Source organism: Pristiophorus japonicus, chromosome 31 (genome assembly GCF_044704955.1).
Source record: "Pristiophorus japonicus isolate sPriJap1 chromosome 31, sPriJap1.hap1, whole genome shotgun sequence".
Classification (NCBI taxonomy): domain Eukaryota; kingdom Metazoa; phylum Chordata; class Chondrichthyes; family Pristiophoridae; genus Pristiophorus; species Pristiophorus japonicus.
Window position 1 is genome coordinate 4496546 of NC_092007.1, and position 26468 is coordinate 4523013.

Below are 26468 nucleotides of genomic sequence, written 5' to 3' on the forward strand. Positions count from 1 at the left end.
TTGAATAGTGGTGCAGTCACCAAGAAGCAAATTGCCAAACCCTGCACCAATTTCCAATGTTTCTATGTATGAACAGATGCAGTGGAGCAATGCAGCTCCAAAAGGAATAATTTCGCGCACTGATCAATCTTTGCTGAGGAATTCCAAGTCATCTTGGAGTCTCGAGTACAGAGGTTCAATTCTTCAATAGTTTTTCTTATTATCGCTGTCCAGTGAACTGCAAATAACATTTACGACAACCAGTGAGGACAGAAGCAAACTCTGTGGTATTGGGACTCTCGACAAACCTCCTGGTGAAGGGAGGCATCTGCAAAATAGCAGCTCAAGCGTGAGTTTTGAGGAATCGGACCCCAGCGAGCGTTGCAGGTAGAAGTGAAGCATATTTTGGCAAATACTGCAATCAACAACAGCGAGCCAATGTCTTGATTTAGAAAACATCATAGCTCCTCTCTGTTAAACTGAAATGGTGGGATTCTGACACAACTCTGCAAGTTTTGATCCTTTTCAGCTGAACTGAATATCTGCATATTCACTCATCTCTTGACTATATACACATCTGACTCTTTGAGGATCTGTAGCAAATTGCAGAGTGGTGTATATGATTTCTTCGTTCTGTTCCGTCGATATCACATCCCTGCCGTCACTGTCTGGATATTCACTCTGTGACAGAAACAATGCACGAAACAGTTACACAAAGTACACCTGGCACAGATAGAGAAATAACACTTGGTACAAATGCATAAAGAACATGTGGTACAAATAGAAAATAACATGTGGTACAGATACACAAAGAGCACGTCGTGCTGGTACACATAGAACACTTGGTACAGGTACTAGAACAACATATTGTACAGATTCACAAAGAACTCGTGGTACAGGTACTCCAACAAGACATGTTAGAGATGCACAAACATCACTAAGAGCAGACGCAGAAAAAGCACGTGGTATAGATACACAAAGAACACGTGGCACATACACAGTAACAACATTGGGAATAAGTACAGAAATAACACTTGGTACAGATACTCCAACAACTCCTGATACAGTTGCAAAAATAACACGTGGTACAGATGCACAAAGAACACGTAGTACGATACAGAAACAGCACGTGCAATGAATAGACAAAGCACACGTGGTACAAGTACTCCAACAACACCTGATACAGATGCAAAAATGACACGTGGTACAGACACAGAAATAATCAGCTGGTACAGCTACACAGACAACAAGTGGTAAAGATAATAACAAAACCCGTATTTCAGATATACAAAAAACACCTGCTATAGATGTGCAAAGAACACGTGGTACAGATCCAAAAGGGGACGTGGAACGTGTACATATTTAAAAGATGCACAAAGAAATTATGGTGCAGTAGCATAAATAAGAAATGCTGCAGATACAAAAATAACACGTGGTACATTGCACAAAGGACATGGTGAATTGGTACACAAAGAATACTTGGTACAGATATACAAAGCACACGTGGTAGAGATAGACAAAGAACACGTGGTACAGATTTCAAAAGAATACTTAGTATAGATATACAAAGCACACCTGGTACAGATACATAAAGCTCATTTGGTACAGATAGAAAAATAACACGGTTCAGACACACAAAGCAAAGGCAGCACAGGCAGACAAAAAAAGCATCTGGTACAGGTACACAAAGCATACGTGGTACAGATAGACAAATAACACTTGATACAGATAGACAAAGAGCACTTGGTACACATACACAAATCACACGTGGTACAGAAGCATAAGGAGCACATGGTAAAAATAAAAAAATAAAGCTGTTGCAGATAAAGAAGCACACGTGGAATAGATAAACAAAGAACATATGATACAGTTACAGAAACAAAACCTGGTACATTTACACAAAGAACACATGGACCAGATACTCAAAGAACACACGGTACATATATTAAAAGAACACATGGTAAATATGCAGAAAAACACGTGGTAAAATGCACAAATAACACGTGGTAAATATATCGAAATGCCACGTGGTACTAACACATAAATAACACGTAGCACAGATGCAAAAAGAAAACCTGGTATAAATACACAACGAAGACGCGGTACAGGTAAACAAAGAACAAGTGGTGAAGATACAGAAAGAACATGTGGTACAGATACTTGAACAACACATGGTACAGACGCAAAAAGAACAAGTGGCAGCGATAGAAATCAATGCTTGGTACAGAGAATCATTAAAAAACAGGTGGGACTTATACAAAATTACCACCTGCTCCAGCTGCACAAAGAACACTTGGTGCAGGCACACAAGCAGCAGGTGGTGCAGATAAATAAGGAACATGTGGTGCAGATACACAAATAACACGTGGTACATTGCACAAAAGAAGCATTGAATGGATACACAAAGAACACTTGATACAGACACACAAAGCAGCGATGGTCTAGATACAAAAAGCACACCTGGTACCGATACAGTAAGAACACGTTGAATAGATGCACAAAGAACATTTGTTATGATATACAAAGGACACGTGCAACAGATACAGAAGAAACACTTGTTAAATGTGCAAAAACTACACGTGGTATAGATACACAAAGAACACGTGGTACATATACAGAAACAACACGTGTTACAGATAAAAAAGAAAATGTATGAAGCACAGAAACAACACGTGGTAGATATGTACATAGTTCACGTGGTGCAGATACAGACGCTAAACGTGTTACATGTGCAAATACAACACCTGCTACAGACACAAATAACACATCATACAGATACCGAAAAAAAAGCAGGTCCAAAAAACAAATCAACGGCACTGATATGTGCGATTTTCCAAGCGACTGGCCAGCAATTGCTCACCAAAGTCTAGGCATAGGGCTTGAGTACATCATCGTAATGGGAAATCTAACCCTTAAGTTAAACGTGATTTGTCCTAAATTATGCACATACACTACATTGACTTATTTATTCAAATATTGCCACAGATTCCAATCTTAATGATTAAAATTGTTATTAAAACATTACATTTTTGTTGAGGTTGGTGCAATGAAAGATCTTGTGAATAAATTTGCAATTTGGTAACATTGTATAATGATTCGATTTGGTGATTCCAATGGATTTCATAAAGTGATTCTCTTCATAAATCATTGAAATTGAACTCTCTTTTTTCATTGGAGGATCAGGACCAAGTGATCCCAGTTACAGTTCTGAAACGCCCACGTCCCTTGGATCAGTGGGCCATTGTGCTGCCCTCCACCTCGAGGCCTGCGACCACAACTTATCGCAGCCCATGATGCAGCAGTTACTTTCAGAATTGTTTCGTGAGTAGGATGCGTACTCCGGAGATACGCCTCCCACCGCAATTTCTAGACATGTTATAGCAACATGTAAATATAGTTATTTTGGCTCTTCCAAGTGTTGTTTCGGGTTGCGGCCTTTAGGTGGTGCATTGTTCCAATTAATTTCTATCCCTTGATGCACTCTCAGCACGCAATAGTTATGTAGATATTTGAAGCTAAAGTGACTGTTCAATGTTGTTTCCCACTGCTTCCTTCCTGTTCAATAAAAGTAGGAGAATAAACTTATTTTTGCCGCAGGTGCAAAATGGGCGCTATCGGATCGACCACCAATAACAAACCCCATCTGATAATAAATGCCATTGATTGCAATGGAACTTAATAGCAAACTATAAAACTGGTGGTCGGTGTTATTGCTCATTTTCGCTACTGCCCACGGAAGAAATTTAATTCTGGATAGTGCGCACTTCTTTTGTTGTCGGTTGGTCTCTGTAATCCAGTGGACACTGCTATCACAAGCGCTAGGTTTGCCAGTAGCTGGTTAATCACAGGATCAGGGTGGCGCCTGCTCCTGTGCTTAACCCTCCACAACTTGGGCACATTGCCCATCCTTGCAGGACTAAGTCGACGGTGATTGGCAACGGGAATTTTGGCTGCCATTTAGGCCAACTGTGCCGAGGATATATATCTAGTGGGGCCACTGCCAGACTGGCACAGTGGGGCCACTGCCAGCCTGGTACAGTCCTGAGATTGAATCTTGCGACCATCTGAAACCAGGCAACGTCTTTACCCTCAGACCAAATCTGTTCTGTCTGATATAACGCACGTGGCAGTTGGGAAAATCTAATGAATTCATGCTTTGCATGGCACGTAGGTACAACCTTAAGATGTGAAGGGCGCTATATACATATAATATTTTAGGACACAGGAGTGACCACTGTCTGTATTCTATGAAGATCCAGTAAGCAGTTACCTTTGCAGCCAACCTAGCTCGCAGAGAGCCATTCTTCCGTTTCCTGCTGAGAAATAAAAAGGTAAACAAAAACACACTTGTTTATATGTCAAGAATTCAAGAGATTGGCTACAGAATAACACACCTTCGAAATGTACAAATTGCAATTTTTTATAAAATCTCAAGGGGAAAGATGATTTCTTATGGTCATCATTTGGAGTGGAAATTAATTCTGTACTTGCCAAATTCGTTGCTAAATGAGAGCCATGTTAAATCTTCCAAAATTGATAAATCAGAGCTATGCGTTTCTCGTTGTATAAGCTCAAAGTGAGCGATACTGAATCAGAGCACATTTGCACGCCGCTCGATTTTCCTTTGCACAATAAGAATACCTATTCGCTATTAGGATTTTTGACCTGCCACACAGATAACTTCCTGTTATTGTCAAGAGCGCCTAAATCATTCGAAAACAACACAGCAAGGAAGGGGGAGAAATTTCAAGCCAACTTGTTAAACTTTCCTGCACTAATATTTAAACAGGATAATTTTCGAGCTGCTGACTTAAACATGCTTAGTGCCGCAGTTTTGTTCTCATTGTTAATGCTGATTAAGCAATCAACCATAAGAACTGACAGCAGAGGAGTGAAAGAGCGTTATATGCACTGTATTTTACCTTGTATCATAACGTAATATCCTTCGGTAAATAAAGAGAGAAACATTTCATATATATATTGTGCCCTTCAGGACCAGGCACTTAATAGCTGGAGAGCAAAAGGAGCTGCGTGGCGGCGTAACACTCCGGGGAGCAGCACGTGCTGGAGCAGGAGAGCGACTGCAGTGAAGAGAGAGCCTTGTTTGGACGACACCAAGAACAATGTAGCTGATTGGAGCGTGGGCAGGTACAGCAGGACCAGCGAGGTCGGGCCAAAGGACCGGTGAGATCGGGGCGAAGTAGCGGCGAGATGGGAGCGATGGAGCAGCGATATTGGGGTGAAGGCGGGGCAGCACGTTCCAGCCCTCACTGTGATATGTGTGTGCACTAGGTCCGTGCAGCAGAGCTTGTTTCCACTCGACTTGGTTAATGCTTGCCACTGGAACAAATTCTAGCTCTGTCAAGCCCACGTGGTGGCTGATGCGCATGACCACCACACTTTAAGAAAGTCTACTTACAGGCATTATCCACCCTTCAACATCGAGGTCAGGACCTGGAATTTTATGCCCTCCATTGAAACACCTGTGAACTTTTTGGGTGTAAGCAAGTGTTCCTCGATTCGGGAGATTGCCTCTGATGATGATATAGCTAACGAAGTACTTTAGGAGCGTCGTCACTGTTTCAACTTGGAAACGCAGCAGCCAATTGGCGCATAGCAAGCTCCCATAAAGAGTAGCTGAAAATAACTAGATAATCTGTTTATGTAACGTTGATTGACGGGTAAATATCTGCCCAAGGACACCGGGGAGAACACCGCTGCCCTTCTCCGATATAGTGGCCTTGGGATATTTTATGCCCCACTGAGAAACCAGACAGGGATTTGCTTTAATGTCTCATCCAAAATACGGCACCGTTGACAGTGCAACACTGCATCAGTCGAGCACTGGAGTGTCAGCCTAGATTATTGTTCTCAAGTCTCTGGAGTGGGACACGAACCCAGAATCTTCTGACTCAGAGACAAGATTGCAACCCACTGAGCCACGGCTTACATTTAATAAATTATTACTAAGTTAGAATTATGCTTTCAGGGATAAGACTGCTAAGACCACGTGAATGAATATAATATAAATAATAAACAGTCAGCTGTGCCTGAGTGGGCAACTGTCTCTCCCCACTCACTCACAAGGTTGTGTGATCAAATTCCACTCCAGGGACTGGAGCACCAAAATATCTAGGCTGACACTCCAGTGCAAACCTGAGGGAGTGCTGCACTGTTGGAGGTGCCGCCTTTCTAGTGAGATTTAATTCCGGGCCCCATCTGCTCTCTCAAGTGCACGGAAAAGATCCCATGACATTTTTCATAGAACTGCAGGGGAGTTATTCCCGTTGTCCAGGCCAATATTTATCCCTCAATCAACATAACGAAAAAGAGAATATCTGGTCGTTATCACGTTGATGTCGTGGGAGCTTGCTGTGTGCAAATTGTCTGACACATCTCCTACATTTCAACAGCGACTATACTCCAAAAGTTCTTCATTGGCTGTAAAACGCTTTGAGATGTCCAGTATTCGTTAAATGCGCTATATAAACCACGGTCATTCTTTTGTTTACCGATTAGGATTGCTGGCATTTTTAGCATTCTACACGAAGTTCTGCTGCTGCACTCATCCTCCCAGAATATCAACCTTAACGTTCCTGATTGTAATTATAACCTCAGCTTGAACAAGCAGATGTTGGTTTCTCTTATCCAGGGAAAGATAGCACTGTTGCCAAAGCAGCACTCCCTCACTAGGAGAGTGAACTTTCGGACTAACTTATATAATTAAATCCTGAAATTGGCCTTGAATCTACAAACTGATGATAGCATACTGAGAGGATTGGGTCATGTCCAGAGTTCCACATGGAAATTTAACAATATTTGCATCGCTAGTCCTGATATAGGATGGATTGTTCGACAGTGAGAATCAGTAAAACGATATATGTCCCATCATGCCTATACTAGCTCTCTGGATTATTTGTTTAATTATTTCCAATCCCTCACTTTTTACCCGTTCCCTTTCACCATTATGTTACATTTAGAATAAATATCCTTTTAAAAAGTAATTGCAGACTCTGATTTTACTTCCGTTACTGTTTGGTCAGACATATCATATCCCCAAAGTACTATTTTATTCAAATATTCTCCTATCCGGATATTTTGGTGACATTCTTAATGTAATGCATCAGAGCATGGATTTTTGATACGAGCAAACAACTTCCATTCAGTAAACATGCAACACATTCATTTACAGATGCTGAAGGTAATATTAACTTGAGAAATTTGATCTCCTATTGTCCATCACAACCAGAGATGCTCCAACCGAATTTACCTAACAGACATCGGGTTAGATTATTAGGGGTAAGTATAACAGTAGTGGAACAATACTTGCTTCTTGAACTTGAATGCCACAAAGGTAGTAACCAGAACAAAGAAAATCATGACTGCTGCTCCGATTCCTAACAGTTTCCAAAACGCCCATCCTAAATATTAGAAAATGGCATTAGTATGTGTTGTAAGAAAAATATGAACAGATTTGGTAAACATAGCTAGGGTTTTCTATTGTTAGAGCAACTTTAAGTTGAGTCAAAAATAAACATAAATATTAAACTGTTAGCAAGTTGTATACGATATTGCAATATTATTTCACATTTCCCTTGTTCGCATCTTATAATTATAATATTGCTGCATACCATGTATTACAAAAGCAGCTCCAAAACCCGAGATCTCCACCACCTAAAGGTAAAAGGGCAAGTGGTGCATGGGAACATCAAGTTCCCGTCAAATTCACAAACCATCCTGACTTGGATATAGTTCACAATTATGGTCTATGCTCAAAATCCAGCATTTGCTACACAAATCATTGCATTTGTTCAAGAAGAAGCAGAACCACCACATGCTTCTCAAGGCCAACAAGGGATTAGCAGTAAATGCCAGTCTTCGCAGCGACCCCTGTAACCCAAGAATTAACTTAAAAAATGGCAATCAATTTGGGCATTGCCTATCCCATCCCAGCGTGGATTTTCTGAATGCCTGATATCCTGGTGGAGCCTTGACTGTCGAATGCCCGGATTGTATTTTTGCTGATTAAAGTTAGACTTCATTTAAGTCAATGAAAATCGAGAGAGGCTTTCAGCAGCTGACCAGGCTGATAGGGCGCATTCTACATTAGTCCAAAATCATCCCGCTAGCTGATTAATTTTTAATGTAATAGGAAGGCAGTTGCCAATGAGAAGTGCGGTTCTGAAATCTAACCTTTTCTAGTTATGCTCCGCAAAATACAAGCAGACGTTACCTGGTAGATAGAGGTGAAATGTGGAGATGGTTTGACCGTGCTTGTTTTTGCCAACACATGAAACATTATGTTCATGCCCTAACTCATCGTTCAGTGTGAGTGTGCTTCTCATTAAGCTGCCATCCATTGCTGAATAAGCGAGGCCAACATCTGAACTGTTCCCCGTGATGTTGTTGCCATCCAGCCTCCATGTGATATGTTCCACTGGTGGATTGGCCATGACTGTACACACACAAATTATGTGGTTTTGAGACCTGGCGCAGTGAGGTGCTTCCACTACCCTCGGTGGATCTATAAAAAAGTTAAATGTAAAACTCTTTCTTAAATTTAACAAGCAACAGGTTTATTGAATGGTAAATGTTCATTGATTACTTGACTCTTGGCTGGCCTCCCACACTCTACCTTATGTAAAAAGCAGAAGAACATAAGAAATAAGAGCAGGAGTAGGCCATATAGCCCCTGGAGCATGCTCTGCCATTCAATAAGATTATGGGTCATTATCGAACTGTATTACACTAACCACCCAACCCCACTCCCCTTTGTCCCTGCGACCTCTATATCTCTTCAGTCCGCATAACTCCAAAAATCTATACACTCAGCCTTGAATATCTTCAAAGCATCCGTATCCCTCTGGGGCAGAGAATTCCAAAGATTCACAAGTAAAATTATATCATCCAAAACTCGGCTGACCATGTGCTAACTCGCACCATGTCCCGTTGATCTATCATCACTTTGAACGCTGAACGACATTGACTACCGGTTAAGCAACGCCTCGATTTCAAAATTCTCAGCTGTTTTTTAAATCCCTCCATGGCCCCGCTCCTCGCAATCTCTGTAATCTCCTCCAGCTCCGCAACCCAACGATATGTTTGCATGCCTTTAATTCTGCCCTGTTGGGCATCCTTTATATATTCGCTCAAACATTGGTGGCCGTATATTCCGTTGCATAGGCCCCAAACTTTGGAACTCCCTCCCTGAACCTGTCCCCCTCTCTAACTCTCACTAGTCCTTTAACACACTCCTTAAAATATATTTATTTGACCAAGCTTTTGGTCATCTGCCCCAATTTCTCCTTATGTGTCTCGAAGTCAATTATTATGTGTAATAACAATGTGTGTAATATCTTTGGATGTATTCCTACCTTAAAGGCCCTGTATAAATACAATGTACTTTAAACAAAAGCAGACACAGAATGCATCTGAGAATAAGGTAAAATTAATGTTATTAATTCTTGAGACTAAGGCAAGTAATGGCATGAAGGGCGTTACCTGATCAATGCGAGATAATACCAATAACATTAAACCAGTGTAAATTACTCACACAGATTAGTAATAATGGTAAGTTATACATGTAGGGAAGAGGCATATAGCTTAGAAACACTGTGCTATACTATCGGGTTTCAGTTGATAGTGCAGTGTATCAAATTACCGGTTGGCTAGCATTGACAAAGTCAAACACTGCTGATTTAGACACAGCTCTGGGAAGACAAGCACACTCCACCGAGTGCCTGTAATTATTATTTACTCCACTGCAGGGACGGTAACATGAAGCATCAATACACTAACCCAGCTATCCAACCGTCGTTGCCCTACTTACATTCTACAGTAATCTGTGTGGAGCTGCTTGCAGTGCCCAAATAATTTTCAGCCATGCAGTAATATTGTCCGGCTTCTTCAGAACTAATGTTATGAAATATCTTTTTCAGTTCACTGGTGGAAGATGTGCTGATTCCAATCCCATTTCTAATCCATCTTAAAGTGACTAGTGGGCTTCCACGGGCCGTGCAATATATTAAGGACGAGCTTCCTTCTAAGACTACTATAGAAGTGTTGACAATTGGTTTCCGTGGGGCATCTGAAACAAACGCAGATTTAGGACTGTTATAACTTTGGTAAACACCAAATATCCTATTATAATTCAACACAGTCATCCAGTACTTTGTAAGTCGCAAAAGTTAATTAAAAGCAAAACGTATTCTGCCTGATGCTGAACCACACTTTTTGCAAGGTTGATGACATAGTTAAGGCTGAAATAAACTATTGAACACATATCCAGAGCATATCGAATACTGCCTATTTCTACCTCCATAAGATCGCTTGTCACTGCCCTGATTTCAGTTCATCCACCCCTGAAGCCCACATCTATGCATTTGTTACCTCTAGATTTGACTATTTCAATGAACCCTTGCCTGCCTCTCAATTTCTACCCGACATCAACTTGATGTGATCCCAAAATCGTCTGCCCAGGCACAAACTCGCAACAAGTCCCGTTCACCCTTCACCCCTGTGCTGGCTGACACAATTTCGCTCCCGGTTAAGCAATGCCTCGATTTCAAAATTTTCATAAGAATTACAGATCCCTCGCCCCTCGCTATCTCTTTAGTCTCCTTCAGCTTCACAGTTATCCGTACTCTTCGAATTCTGCTCTTTTGGGCATCCCTGGTCTTATTCGCTCAACGATTGGCAACCGTGCCTTCTCTTACCTAGACTTCAAGATTTTGAATTCAATCCCCAAACGTCTCTGCGCCTCAATCTATCTTTCCTTATTTAGAGCGTTCCTTAAAACTGACCTCTTTGACCAAACCTTTGGTCAATGCCTTAAATTCACATTATGTGGCTCAGTGTCAATTTATTTGTTGCATAACACTCCCGTAAAGAGCCATGGGACGTTTCACTGTGTTAAAGGCTCTATGCAAATAAAAGTTGTTGCCATTATTGTTCTTTCAACCTTGTTTGACCCAGGTGGAAATCAGAGAGTCGAGATTTGTAGACATTTTTGTATTTGTAATTCACGAAATACTACAAAAGGCAATATTGGGACAATTAAATTCAGCAATGGCTTCAAAATTAATTTTGTACATTATTCATGTTTAGCTGAAAGTTTTCGTTGCGAATGCTGTGCACTTTGATCCATTGGTGCTGCAGTTTCAATTACTATTTTGTACTAAAATGGCTTTGTACAATTTTCTGTATTGCCTAAGTTACACGCAATATTAATTGCTCTTATATTTCAATGCCCTCCAACTTAGCTCTGTATTCTAAATCAAACAAATGTCCCACAGCGTTGCATTCAGCTGCACCCAGCGTGTCGCACCACGTGAACAGTTATTGTTCGTGTGCAAGGGAGCCGAGAGCCGCATAGCATGAACACCTTGATCATCGTGGTATGTATTTTTAGAATATTGTTCTCCTCTAAACAGCAGATGTGCCATTTAGATCTTAATCATACATTGGCGTCTTAATTTGATAATTTGTCTTTCTGTGAGCCTCTGCCTTGTTGAAACTTTTGCAGGTAGGTAATCTCTACTGAGCTTCCCTGTCTATACGGTTGCCAGTCATTGTTCTGATCTCTATGAAACGAGCTGAACACTGGATACAAATATTCTTTACATGGATTGGTCAATCGTTCTCTCGATCTCTCTTTCTCGCTCTCTATATAATTTGTTTGAGACCGTTCCATCACTTACATAATTAATTACAACAATACATTTTACATCTGAATGCTAAAGTTTTGTTATGAAATAAATAGAAGTATTGAAATTACTTAATTTTGCACTTTAAACCAAATTCTGCTCACTTTAAAAGATAAAATCCAGGATTAGTGCACCAATGATTGAAGCGTCCACCTCTAGTCTCGTCGCTGAGAGCATGAAGGAAACAATTGCAGGCAGCAGGAGGAATGTCCGGCAAACGAGACACCCCACCCATGCTTTCCTTCAACAATTGTCTGTCACACCTGTGACAGTTTCTGCAATCCCAATAATGGACTGTTCAGTCACCCGAGAACTCACTTTTAGAGTGGGATGCAAGTCTTCCTTGATTTCGATGGACTGCATATGATGATGGTATAATGTTGTTTCATCAACATTTTAACAACGGCGTTAACATAATAACAGTTTACTGATGGTTGTCACGATAAGTAATGTATTTGTCACTTTCTTTGTATTCAAATAATGAAGATAAACTATTGGACTCACATTCGACAGTGATGTTCATCCAGCTGCTCACGGCACCATGCTCGTTTCTTGCATCACACTGGTACTCTCCTTCATCTTCATACTGCAAGTCAGTAATGTTCTTCATCAGCACATTGTTTGAATAAGAGCTGTTAATGGGGACACCGTCTTTTATCCATTGTAAGCGAGACTCTGGTTTACTCTGTGTGATGCAGTATATCACTATGGAACTACCCTCTATTAGAGTCAGTGATGAATTCACCAGTGGTTTTGTGGGTGGATCTGGCAAAGAGGAAGAGTTTATGAAATCAGATTGTGTTCCCATGTTTGCGGTCGGAACAAAGGGTTCCTAGTCCTGCAACATTAACTTTCGTGTGATTCCGACCTGAGTGGTTTCAAATGATATACTTTAATATATATCGACTGAGGAGAATATTGTAATTAAACTACTACTCAACAGATTTGTGCAAACTTAAAAGAGATTTAAACAATTCTCCCTTTTTTGCGTCGTGTTAGCGTTAAAGGGGCGCAATTGCCTTTTGCTGATTGCGCCTGGGGCAAAATTGCCCAAAGATTTTGGGGGCGATTTAATGTTAGCATAGTCTCAAAATGATCAGAGTTTACATTTCTGGCTTGCCTCCTCACTTCTGACTGTCTTCTGAGCTGTAACATTTGGTACAGAACAGGCTCTATCTCAATACTATTCTGCAATATTGTGGTCCACATATACATCTCTGTTCCTCTCTCTTAGTTGTTAATCCCATTCCCATGCTGACTGTGTATCAGCTATTTTCAGAGAAGCCACATATTTTCAGTCCTCACCTCTTAAATTGGCTGAAAACACAACTTGTCCTTCTCGGGAATCATAGAACCATAGAATGTTTAAAGGAAAGAACAAGGCATTACAGCCTGTCGAGCCCATCCAGACTCGCAGCAAATGCTACACTACTGCAATTGCCACGCAGCTGTGCAGTTTTTTTCCTTCAGATACTTATTCAACTCCCTTGTGAATGATAAGATTTTCAGGCAGTGCGTTCCAGAACTCAACCACGCCCATCGTAAAAAACATGTCTTTCTTCTATTGCCTCTAGTTCTTTTGCCAATCACCATAAATCTGTATCCACTGGTTGTTTAACCTTTTGCTATTGGCAAGAGTGTATCCCTATCTACTCTGTCCACAGGCCTCAAGTTGTTTAACACATCTGTCGAATCTCCTCTCAATCTTCCCTACTCCAAGGATATCAACATCAGCGTCTCCAGTCCATCAACATAACTGAACTCCCTCTAACCAGGAATCATTCTCTTAAATCTTTTCTGCACCTCCTACGAGGCCTGCACATCCTTCCTAAAATGTGATGCCCATAATTCGGCACAATACTGCATTTGGGGCCGACACAGTGTTCTATACAATTTCATCACAATACCCATAAATTTATACTCTGTACCTGCATTCCTGAAGCCCAGAATCCGAGGAAACTTTCTCTGTTATCAGAATAACAACTGATTACAGACCTCGTATCGTGCCTGCAAATTTTAACTTACCAGTCCTCAGATATGTTTTTCCATTAGCAACCAATCTGATATCTATTATTTGCCTTTCAATTTCCAAACTGTATTTTCTTTGCATGAAGATGTACAACTCAGATTCGGTCCTTTCCACAGTTGCACAAACCGAGCGGGGAAACTTGACCACTTTTAAAAATTTCAACCAATATTTTAATCAAATTAAACCAATAACAGTATAAATTTACGTATAACAGTAGAAATTGCAACACATTCGAATCCCTTGTCTATTCTGTTGGCATGTTCTAGGAAGCTGTTCCAACCGTGTAACGGGATTAGAGTAATATTCCTACACTAATCCCGTTGCACTACCCCACACCCCACCTCATTTAATAATCTTCCTTTACAAACACCAAACACATTCCAACTAAAATAAAAAGAAAGTATTGCATTTCTTTGGCGCCTTTCACGGCCAACGGACGTTCCAAAGCTTTTTACAGCCAATGAAGTATTTTTAGAGTATTGTCACTGTTGTAATGTATGAAACACGGCAGGAATAGTTTGCAGAAAATGCTCCGACAAACATCAATAGGATACTGGCCAGATAATATGGGATACGTATTGGCAAGGCAACGGCAATAACTCCCCTGCTTCAAATCAGTGCTATGGGATATTTTACATCCACCTGAGTTAGCAGACAGAGCCTCGGTTTAACATCTCATCTGAAAGACGTCTCCTTTGACAATGCAGCACATACTCAGCACTGCACTGGGAATGTCAGCCTGGATTTTTCTGCTAAGGTCCTTGGAGTGGGAGTTGAACCCACAACCATCTGAGTCAGATAAGAGAGTGCGGCCCACTGAGCAGCAGCTAAACCTGTAACTGTTACGTCTGGAGAAAGAGTCAGGTTGAATACTGTGAGCTCAAAGTACAGTGTAACCTTAGTCTTTTATTGCAGGTCCCCCGAGTGCCTCTCCAACCATTGAGGCCTTCTTAAATACCTGTGTTCCCAAGGGATTATGGGATCACTTGGGATTCCAGGGAATGAGACCTCTGGTTGCTGTATGGAGTAAATACAAGTTTACCTATATAATAATAACAGATCAGAATGCTCTATATCTGGGCATTTAATTGTGGTATAAAACTCGATGCTCAAATTCATGCCTAAATAAAATTTCTGCTGCTTTAGGCTTCCATTGATAATCTAGTCTCCATTGGCTCGTGTTAGCTATTTTCAAACTGTTGATCTGTTGTGCCAATTACATCGAGCTTACAGGACAGAAACAGGTCATTCAGAACAAATATTCCATGCGTCATTTTATTCTCCATACTGGCCTCTTCAAATTTTGTTACCTCGTCTCATCCCGTCCTCATATTACTGATGAAAGCTTTTTCTTAACTGGCACCACTAGACGTGGCAGCAAGGTCCACGTTTTCAATTCTCTTATTGTATAAGCGAACACATTTTATCTATGTACACCATATCCAGCCCCTACATAATTTTAAAGGCTGGTACCAGATGTTGTATTGGTCTTATCTTTCCCGTGGAAAACCTCGCCAGTCTGGTAAGCGTTTCAAAAAAGTTGCACCATCTCAATGCTGGTAACCTCCTTGCAAATCTTTCGTGCTTTGCCTTCAGTATTTCAGTATCGTTTTTGTGACATGAAGATCGGAAGTGCTCACTGCATAGCTTATAAGAACATAAGAAATAGGAGCAGGGGTCGGCCACTTGGCCCCACGCGCCTGCTCCGCCATGTAATAAGATTATTGCTGAACTGATCATGGACTCAGCTCCACTTCGCTGCCCGCTGCCCATTATCTTTTATTCCCATATCGCTCAAATATCATTCTATCTCTGCCTAAATTGTATTCAACTACTCAGCCTCCGTAGCTCTCTGGGGCAGAGAACTCCACAGATTTACAACAATTGAGAGAAGAAATTCCTTCTCATCTCAGTTTTAAATGGGCGACCCCTTATTCTGATTCTATGTCCCCTAGTTTGTGTTTCACCTATGTGGAACTATCCGTTCATCTTGTCGAGACGCCTCATTATTTTAACTGTTTCAATAAGATCACCTCTCATTCTGCTGAACTCCAATTAGTATCGGCCCAAGCTAGACAACTTATCTTCATAAGTGAACCTCCTAATTTTAGAAACGTGAATCTTCTCAGGACAGTTTCCAATGAAATTATCTCCTTCCATAAATATGCAGACCCAACTGTAAGCAGTACTCTAGATGTGGCCAGATTAATTAACAGTACAGTTGAGTCGGGTACTCCTTTAATACTCTATCCCTCTTGCAAACAAGGCGTACATTCCATTTACGTCGCTGATTAGTTGCTCTACACGCATACTAAATGTTTCTATTTAATGCACAATGTCGTGCAGATTCCTCTGTACTGCAGGAGATTGCAATTTTTCGCCATTTAAATTATAATATGCTTGTCTATTTTTTCTGCTAAATTAGATAACATCACATTTTCCCACGTTATATACCATCTGCCAAATATTTACAAAGTGTATTAACTTTTTGTGTTTCATGCACAATTACGCACAGATCACTCTGCCCTGCAGCACATTGCAATCTATCTCCATTTAAATTATAATATGCTTTTCTATTTTTTCTGCACAATTAGATAACATCACATTTTCCCACATTATATTCCAGCTGCCAAATATTTACAATTTGTATTAACGATTTGGATGAAGGAACCGTTTGTAATGGAACTAAAGTTGCGGATGATGCATAGATACTTGGGAAAGCAAGTACTGCGGGGAATGCAACAATCTGCAAATGGATATAGATAGGCCAAGTGAGTGGCACAAATTTGGCAGATGGAGTATAATGTGGGAAATTGTAAATTCATCCATCTTGGTAGGAAAAATAAAAAGGCAAATTATGATTTAAATTGGGATAGCTTCTAAGATGCTGCGGTGCAGAGGGGTCTGAGGTTGCTTGTACATAAAACACAAGCAGTAAACGTGCAGGTACTGCAAGTAATTGGGAAAGGAAATGGAATGTTCGCCTTTATTGCAAGGCGGATGGAGTATATAAGTAGGGAAGTCGTGCTACAACTGTACAGGGCGTTGTTGAGGCCATACCTGGAGTACTGTGTACAGTTTGGCCTGCTTATTTAACGAGTGATATAATTAAATTGAAGGCAGTTCTGAGTAGGTTCACGAGGTAAATTCCTGAGATGGCGGGTTTATCAAAAGAAGAAGCACTGAGCAGGTTGGGCCTACACTCATTTGAGTTTAGAAGTCTGAGAGGTGACATTTGAATCCTATAATATTCTGAGGAGGCTTGATGTGTGAGAGTCAGAGAGGATGTCTCCCCTACTTGGGTAATCTCGAACTAGGGGGCATAGTTTCAGAATAAGGGAGCGCCCAGTTGAACGGAAATGAGGAAGAATTTCTTCTCTCCACGGAAGTGAATCTTTCGAATTCTCTACACGAGAGAGCAATAGAGATAGGGCCATTGAAAATATTTTCGGTGGAAATACTTAAATATTTGAAAGTTTCTGCAGTCAAATGTTACGGAGAGTGGGAAGGGAAGTGGAGTTAAGTCAAAAATCGATTCAGCCATGATCTGATTTAATGGCGGTGCAGGCTCGAGGGGCCAGCTTGACGACTCCTGTTGCAATTATTTATGCTATTATGTTCTTATATGCTCAAATATCGTTTACCCTCTTTTGCATTTAGTTTCTTATGTTCCAACCGGTCTCCTACCAAAATAAACTTCGCTATAATGAAATGTATTCATAATTTATCTGCCCCCTCTGAAATGCCTGGTTATGCCTTCATGCATTTTGGTGCAGTCCTGCACATTATTACCTGTATATTTCAAGTGTGTGTCATCTGCAAATAACCATGCCGTGTGGGTGAGATTCTTCTAAGTCAATAGCGGACAATGAATGTTAGTACACTTGCAGCCTGCCCAATTTCTGTTCCAGTTTATGGTGAAAAATGAAATGCCCATAGTTTTGCCTGGTTTCCCCATGTGGCCCCGATTCATCATTTGCATATGTGGGAAACAGCAGTGCCCTCAGAATGAATCAAGTAGCGAACTCACGTCGCATTATCTGTCACTCTGTGAAAAATCTCAGAACACTCAACCACTGCTTTCTGTTTTGCAATCAATTTTCAACCCATTCCGTGAACTAGCGCCTGAGGATACATGCCCATACCGTTTTAGTGATTCAGTACCCTGGCACCTGTACTAGTGCGAAATAACACAACGTGGAGACAGAATACATCGGTGGACCAAACAATAGCGTGGTTAGTCATGCAGGGCTGGAGGGCTATCTGTTCATCCAAAAATCCACAACACAGTGCGGGCACGCATACCCACCGGAATTCGGTATTCAGCTGAATTTCAGTTCTGAATTCAGACTGCTGGTTTCTAATCGCTGATGTTGCCTGGAGCGGGTTCAATTCCTGAAAGTTATCTTTAGAGGTAAGGATGGTACTATGTTGACATGCTTCTGTTTTAAAGCATTTTATAGTGTACCACTCAGTTTAAAATGAGGGCTAATTAAAACTTATGGGGGTGAAGTTGACCTTTGGGGGAAGGTCTTGGGGGTTATAATAAATAGACAACCCACTAAAATTTCTCATCCATTGTCGGCAGTGGAAAACAAATGCGAGCGGCGTATAAAATGCTCCCTTTTCCCCCATGCACTTTATATACAAATTGGGATAGAATACGACATTGTGATACAGCAATATTGATTTTCATTCACATCTATAAACAAAAAGGCAATCGGTTTTCAAAGAATTGAAAATGTTTGTACTCACATTCCACAGTAATATTTATAGAGCAGACCGAAGTCCCGTGCTTATTGGTGGCATAACAGAAATATTGCCCTTCATCCTTAAATGTAACATTGGAAAATTCTGCAGTCAAAACATTCTTCGCCGACGTGTTGCTGACAATGATCCCGTCCCTTTCCCATTCAAGCCTGGACTCTGGGTTACTCTGTGTTGAACAGGTCACGAATGCGGATCTGCCCAATATTATCTTTGAAGCTGATTTGGCAACAGGCTTTGTTGGTGGATCTGTGATAGTAGAGAGTGTTGCGCCACACTGTTAACATATGACTAAGCTAATGGACAAGGTACTCTGCTGTGCCTTGACATGCAAACTTTGGAATTCTTCATTAGCTCCCGACATGTTGTTCAGCAATAAGAACATGTTAAACTGTGAAATTACCCATTTCGGTAGGAAGGATGGAAAAGTAGCATATAAACGGACAGACTATTAAATGCTGAGATTCGGAGGGATTTGTTTGTTGTTGTTCATACATCACAGAGCTTAGCTTGCAGCTGCAGTATGCAATTAGGAAGGCAAACGTTATGTGAGCATTCATTGCAAGGGGCTTGCTGTATATAAGTAAGGCATTCTTAATGCATTTATATAGTGCTTTGGAGAAACCACACCTGAATACTTGTTGCAGTTTTTGGTCTCCTAACCCTGGGAAGGTACACTTGCCTTAGTGCAACGAAGGTTCACTAGATTAATTATTATGATGAGATGGCTGCCGTATGAGGAAAGATTGAATACAATGGACATATGTTTTCTGTAGTTTAAAAGAATGAGAGGCAAACTCATTTAAATATATAATATTCTTAGAGGGATTGATAGGCTAGGTGCACAGAGATTGTTTCCCCCTGGCTGGAGATTCTATAAGAAGGTGTCATGATCTCAGGATAAGGTGTCGGCCATTCAGGCTGAGGTGAGCCTAAATTATTTCGCTCAGAGTATTGGTAATCTTTGGAATCCTGTACGCAAGAGGGCTGTGGCTGCTCAGTCGTTGAGTACACTCAAGACTACAGTCGAGAGAGGTAAGGCTACTAGCATAATGAATTCATATCGGGATTCGAAGTGGAAGTGTTGTGAATGTAAATGTTAAGCCATGAACTTGCTAATTGGCAGAGCAGGCTTCAGAGACTGTATGGTCTACTGATGCTCCTATAACGAAACAATCACCCATAGGACTCCTTTGACATTGTTCTTAATGGACTGGCAGGAAAGCTCAGCTGGCCGTATAATTGCAATCTGCTGACTGCAATCGGCATTGCACTGATACTGGTTTCATTTTGAGTTGTCGAATTCGAACTGTCGCCTAAACTGACTTGAGCCACAGGGAATTATAGTGCCTGTCACAGCATTTGATATCAATGGACGAAATTGTTCCTATTTATTTTTCCTGCCTGCAGAGGGAGTGGATCGAATACATAGTCCTGCTTTTGTGACACATACAGTTCCAAACAGAAATATTTTATGCCTTCCATTTCAGTTAAGCCGGTAGCCAAAACTTACACTGAACTTCAATTGTAAACAGTTCCTGAATCCCTTGTGGATGTCCTCGCATCAGAATCTCACAGCCAAGCTTTTTACCATCATGCTGATGGAAGGCTGTGAATGTTAGCACAGAGGAAACTTTCTGCGATCCTTTCCATTTCGGATTGTCAAAACCGGTGTCGATGGCTTTCAGTTCAGTGCCTGAAACCTCAGCATTAAAACTGCTGCTATTATTCCACTTCAAATCAATTGTTCCATCAGGACAACTTTGAAAGAGCGAACAGGTTGCTGTCACTGCTTGTCCAGCAATGATTTCCTCTGTCACTGATATATTGGGCTTCTCTAAAAAATTGGAGGTACAATGCGTGTTAGTTTTGCTTTTCACTGAATAATAATCATATATAACGACGAAGAATGGAAGCAATGTAATGATGTAGCGCCTTGATTCGTTTTACCGAGGGGACAGAGGCTTACCATCGTATTAAAATAGGCTCTTTTGCCTATTTTAGAATGAAATTAGAAGCAGTTACTGGAGAGAAATAGCCGAACTCTCCGGCCGTGGAGCTCCTTTACTTGCAAATGCGAGATATTTCAAGAGGATTCTTAACAGATTGCATGTTTTGTGTTTAGGCGCATGCACTTCCTAAAACTGAACCCGGAACTTCCTGGGCTTCTACGGGTGCGTACGCACGTCATTCACAGCTGTATCGGCCGCAAATTCAGGTCAATTGTACACAGACTTGGAATTAACACATCACTGGGTCAGAGTGGGTGGGCAGCTATTCTGCATCACATCCCTGCAAAAAATTATCTGCAACTTATTTTGTCGACACTTATTGCCTGAAATTCAAAGTGTTCAATTCCCCCAAAACTGATATCCTTCATCAGACGGCAGCACCAATCCAGCTAACTGCTCGATGTCACATCTTAATATCTTGTATTAAAACAAATTGCACATTCTATCAATATGTGTCTGTAGTGTGGAACCCCACCCAATGGAATATATGTTAGTGAATATATGTAGAAGAATATTATGGTGTCTGCTCCACTTTAAATTAAGTGAAGGGAAATCAGATATTTGCATGAATTTGAAGTGCCCTGAAGCCTTGCATTGGGCAATCTGTAATTTGGGATTGATCACTTATTCAAATTACGTTTTTACGTATGCACAGCAGTTGTATAACTTGACTGAAAGTCCCTCTCCTGTTATTTTGCAATTTGGCCCATGTTCTTATCCCTCGGCCTCACAATATAACTGAGCTTTAAATTCTGGAATAAAAGCACCTTCAGGTCAAACAAGTTGACAAGGGTATGGTAATGTAGTGTCTCTGTTACTGAACTGAAAATACAGAGGCTTGGCTCAATAATCCAGAGAATGTGAATCCCACCATGGTGGTGTGAGAATTTAAATTCAGATTCATAAAACAACGTCTTGAAATAATGGCAAAGAATTTGCGAACGAAAGCCTCCAACTTCAAAAATTTGTATCAAATTATCTGATGGTTCTGGAGTCTCAGAGACTTGCGGTCCTGCGTCTCCAACGTGAAGTCCTGAATAGACGTACATGTATCCGAGCAGCATATGGTATTTGTACGCATCACTGTGATCATTTAGGCCAAATGATCAAAGTAGGAGGATTCCCATTCATGCTTATGGTGAATCTAATTACATGGAATCACCTAAGTATGAATGGGAATACACATAAAAGACACAAACACTTGAAATAATTAAGAACATCGACACATATTTCAAATTAATCAAAATGGAAATTAATTAATTAATGAAAACACAGTTTTATTTACTGAAAAATAAATTTACATATTTTTCAGGTGTTAAAGATATACTTACCATATTTAGTAGGATATTAAAAATTTAGTTACAGCTAAAAAATATTCTGTGCTTTAATCAGTCTTAAGAATTTGAAGTACTTTCGCTGGGCAAGAGTTGGGCAAATAGCTCAACTCGCTGGCTGTTGAGGCCCTTAAGTTTCAGAGGCATGCAATCTTAAAAAATCGCAAGTTAGGGATTGAGACATATGTGATCCGTAAGTCTACAGCCATAACATGTGGGGTCCCCCATGCATGTGCGCATCATCTACGCGCCTGTGGGAGTGCGACTTTCGGTGCACCAAGCTGCTTTCAGTAAAGGGGAACACGAAGCTGTTGGTTTATGGAAAAACACTACTGGTTCATAGATCCCCTTCAAGGAGCGATATGTGGCCTCCTTACCCGGTCCGTGCTACATGTGGCTTCAGACTCAAACCAACGAGTTCGAATCATCACTTCCATCTGATGTGCATCAGCAAGACAGTAAGTTGTGTCAAACAGCTAATAAGAGCATTGGAGCAGTTGAAGAAGAAGGCCCGCCAAGAGTTCCTAATAATAACTAACTAGGGTCAATAGCCTTGGCAGTGATGCCCACATCCTGAAGATGATTTATTTTTTCAAATGTAAATGAAAAACTTGAAACTCACCAAAAACAGATAGGAACACCGCTTCAGAGGGATGTGTTTTTCCAGCGACAGTTGCAAAAATGTAATATTCGCCCTGATCTTCATTCTTGATGTTAGTTATCCAGAAGGAGCAATCGGTTGGATGTTTGTTTGACATCATTCCACTGCGACCTCGATATGCCTGGTCAATGGATGCTGGACTTTTTGAATTGTAGATGATGGTGACTCCTACATCCTTGGGATCGGCCCCTCCCTTTAACCACATCCAATCCTGTGCAACCCATGGATGATCAGCATAACATGGGATTACCACACACGTACCAATCAACACGGACAGTTGTTTTGGCATCTGCACTGACCATTGCCCGTTGAGAGCAGCTGAAAATAACTTTATTCATTAATGCAGTTGAAGGATGTATTTCAAACTTAGCACTCTGGAACAAAAGCGTCCTTGGATACCGTCTGCCCCTTGTTCACACTGACTAGTTTTGAATTCTATTAGAAACAAAATGCATGTGCTTTCTTTAATAGGCGGACGAGCCCATTGCCAGTTTCATTTCTCTGGACAAGTTGAATTTCTACGTCACTGTTCTTTATATTAAAAGTAAACATACAGCAAACCCTGCCTATAAATGACACTAAATGCAGAACAATCCATCCCCTCTTGGAGCATGCCAATGTATTTTTAAATGCAATTTTACCAGCAAATTATATTTATAGAGGATCTGTCATGTAATCCCAAAAATTGCGGTCTTAGGCGTTCTGTGGGCAGAAGTCTCTGACTAATTTTTTTTGCAGAAATTATCTGCTGATTCTGGAGGAACATAGAATTGAGGTATGAAGCGTAGATGCGCAGTGCAACATATGGGCTCACACATGCCAGGAACGTGAGTGCAACCTAGGTTCATGAGGGCCTGGGCCACCAATCACAATGCAATATTTTCATTGATAATAATGGTGGGTTCATAGAACACTCAAACACTATCACTGAGAATGCCGCCTAAAACACAGAAACACAAAAGAATAAATTTAAAAAACTTATATATTCAAAATTAATTGATATTGAATGTTATAGCAACAAATATTTTTCCGAATTATTTTGAAATATAGTTTTTTATGGTTAGAAATAAAATTACCTTAGTGGATAGGTTTTTTAATAAAACAATTATTGATAAAAATTATTTTCTTCTAAGTTTTAAAATTCTTACGCTGGTAAAAGTAAGTTATAATCCTGCTTGTACCAGGCATAAGAGTTCGGCGGACATAGGCTGGGCAGGATTTGGGAAAAAAGCCCAAATCTCTACTCCCCGAATGTCCTTCTCCCAGGGATGCGTGCATTCTGCTAAAAGATATTTGGACAGATCACAAAATCCAGTTGTCGGTACATGCGTCCCAAGCAAGGAGAACCAGCATTTGTGAGGCCTCTATGGGTGCGTGCACAAATCATACACACCAGGAGGGGCCGCAATTGTGGGGCCATGGAGAACCATATTGACGTTGCTTCACAGACATGGAGGGTATTTTCAACTAGCTCTTTCGCCACTGCGTGCTTCCACTACCCCTCCCTCTCCATCTGAAAATGGACCGCTTTCATTTTAACATTCAAAGCGATAGTGCAGTCGACTGAATCAAAGTTTGCACAAATGTCTTGCCAGATAATGGTGATAAAACACTCTGTTCGGTCTCACAGAGAATGCCGCTGGTGAGTGGCTGCAGCCATTATGATTATGAAGGGCGTGGGCGTGGAATGCACAAGCATGAACATACAGCAGATAAATTGCAATCCGGGGAAATAGCAATTAGCCACAGGAGAACAGCAAGAGACCATGCAGCCACTTGAGCCTGTTACTCCATTCAGTTACATCATGGCTCACCTGGGACCTAACTCCACATATCCGCATTTGGGACATATCCTTTCATACCTTTGGTTAACATAAAGCTGTCCATCTCAGATTTAGAATTAACAATTGATCCAGTATCAACTGACATTTGCGGAAGAGAATTCAAAGCTTCTTTCAGGCTTTGTGTGCAGATGTGATACCTAATTTCACTCCTGAAAAGTCTGGCTCTAATTTTTAGATTATGCCCCTAGAATTGCACTCAGTACTCCAGCTGTGGCCTAACTGGTGTTTTATACATTCCAAGCATAATCCTACAGCTATTAAATTATATGCCTCGGGTAACAAAGGCAAGTATTCCGCATGTCTTCTTAATCAACTTATCCACCTGGCCTGCCACATTCAGGGATGTGTAGAGCACTGCCAGCTCCCTTTGTTCCTCTACACTTCTCAATGTAGCCCCATTTAATGTATATTCCCTTTTCTTTTTAGCCCTCCCCAAATTCATTATTTCACACATCTCTGGATTAAATTCAATTTGCCACTATTCTGCCCACCTGACCAGTCCATTGATATCTTGCTGCAGTCCGCAGCTTTATTCTTCATTTTCAACCACACAGCCTATTTTTGTATCATCTGCAAACATCCTAATCATACCCGCTATATTCAAGTCTAGCTCATTGATGTATACTGCGGACATCATCTTGCAGATGTCCCTGATTATCGTTATGTAGGAGGTTTACAAAGTTTTCTTGAGCATGCTGCACTTCACTTTGACAAGCACTGCTTCATTGATTCGGCTCCTATTGCAGGATATATGCACCGATTTATAATGGACCGTAATATTTGGGAACAACTTTTACCGAGCTTGACACCTTATTTACATTTTCGGGCATTCATATGCGTATAAAATGCAGGGCATTTATGTCAATCATAGATTGGCACTCAAGGGATCGTGGAAATCAGCCCCTCCCCCGACAACTGGTCGTTCTTGCTGTTTTCTCGCCCAATGAGTATCGATTGCAGTATATTTTGAAGGGGAATAGGAAGAAGCGCTCAGGACTGTAGGTGGGGAGTTAACTGGCAGACCCGAGAGGGAGGGAGGGGATGTGTCCCCAGAGGGTAACGCTGGCTGAAAGAAATTAATGAACCTGCTCGAAAAAAAGACGTTTAAAAATGTTGGTAGTGTCAATCGAACCCTCTACAAAGATCGTATCTCCAAGCGCCGTTTCCTCTGCCGTAGTTTAAGTGCGGTTCGCTGTGACCTAGCAGTGAAAGATAAATCAGGAAAGCAGGGGATATATGGCCCAGGCGCTAGTTTAACCCAACCTGGGAATGGATGTCAGGCGGAGACCCATGCGTATCAAAGAGTCTGTAGCAGGTTCCCACACACGGCCGCCCCCATGATCTACTGAAGAATATGCAGGGACGGGTTAAACACCCCAGCTCAAGACTTTGCATATGTTAAATCTCGCCGCAACTACCAGAAATATCATTACTTCTACCCTTGTAGAGATAGCAAATCAAAAATATATAACTTACACTCAGTAAACCGCAGCACAATGAGAAAGCAAAATGCCAAGCAATTCATGGCGTTCCAGAACAAGACTTTAACTGGCGTCTCTTGCCACCAGTATTCTGGTGTCACGGAGCTGGACTGGAAAGATGAGGAAGGACTTTGGGCTGGCCGGTGTTCAGCAATCCCTGCAATGTCAGCTCGGCCTCGAGGGACTGTGGACTGAAGGTGCCTCCTGCCTATGCTGCGCAAATAAATTCTTCTATGCAGCAGATGAGTCACCAGTGTTTGAAATGCAGAAGTGCGCCAGATTTCCCCCTGCTAGTAAGCCAATGTGTTCAGTGAGCAACTCCTTCTTCCTCTTTTTCTCATAGCGAGGAATGTGGGGAGGGCTCCAAGCTGGAGCAAAATGTTTTTTCTGCGCTACCTTTTGCAAGAACGTACCACAAACATGTCCGTCATTGCAGTAAAGTCTTTTCGAAAATATACAACACACACCTCCCATTTCTTCCTTGTGCTTTCGGTTACACATGTACCCGGTCTTTCTTTTTAATTGTGCTATTGGTTGTAAATCTACCAACATTTAAATTGCGAGATTGTATCTCAGCGTCTTGTAAAGCTTCTGGGCAAACAATATTGCCGACGTAGCACATATCATCACCTCGAATAGATTCCAGCCTGTAACAT

The 26468-nt window shown here is 41.1% G+C and overlaps 1 protein-coding gene across 1 annotated transcript in view; it reads right to left on the bottom strand.

Annotated features, from left to right (window-relative positions):
• Window positions 1–504: 504 nt before the first annotated feature.
• LOC139240308 (myelin-associated glycoprotein-like) overlaps window positions 505–26468 on the bottom strand; it is a 34547-nt gene continuing 8583 nt past the window's right edge. The window contains exons 2-9 of the mRNA XM_070868768.1: window positions 22449–22805; window positions 19994–20317; window positions 18469–18729; window positions 12189–12449; window positions 9809–10066; window positions 8213–8503; window positions 7306–7400; window positions 505–660 (exon numbers count right to left, since the gene is read on the bottom strand). Coding sequence (XP_070724869.1) covers window positions 505–660; window positions 7306–7400; window positions 8213–8503; window positions 9809–10066; window positions 12189–12449; window positions 18469–18729; window positions 19994–20317; window positions 22449–22805 — 2003 coding nt within the window. The remainder of the gene's footprint in view (window positions 661–7305; window positions 7401–8212; window positions 8504–9808; window positions 10067–12188; window positions 12450–18468; window positions 18730–19993; window positions 20318–22448; window positions 22806–26468) is intronic.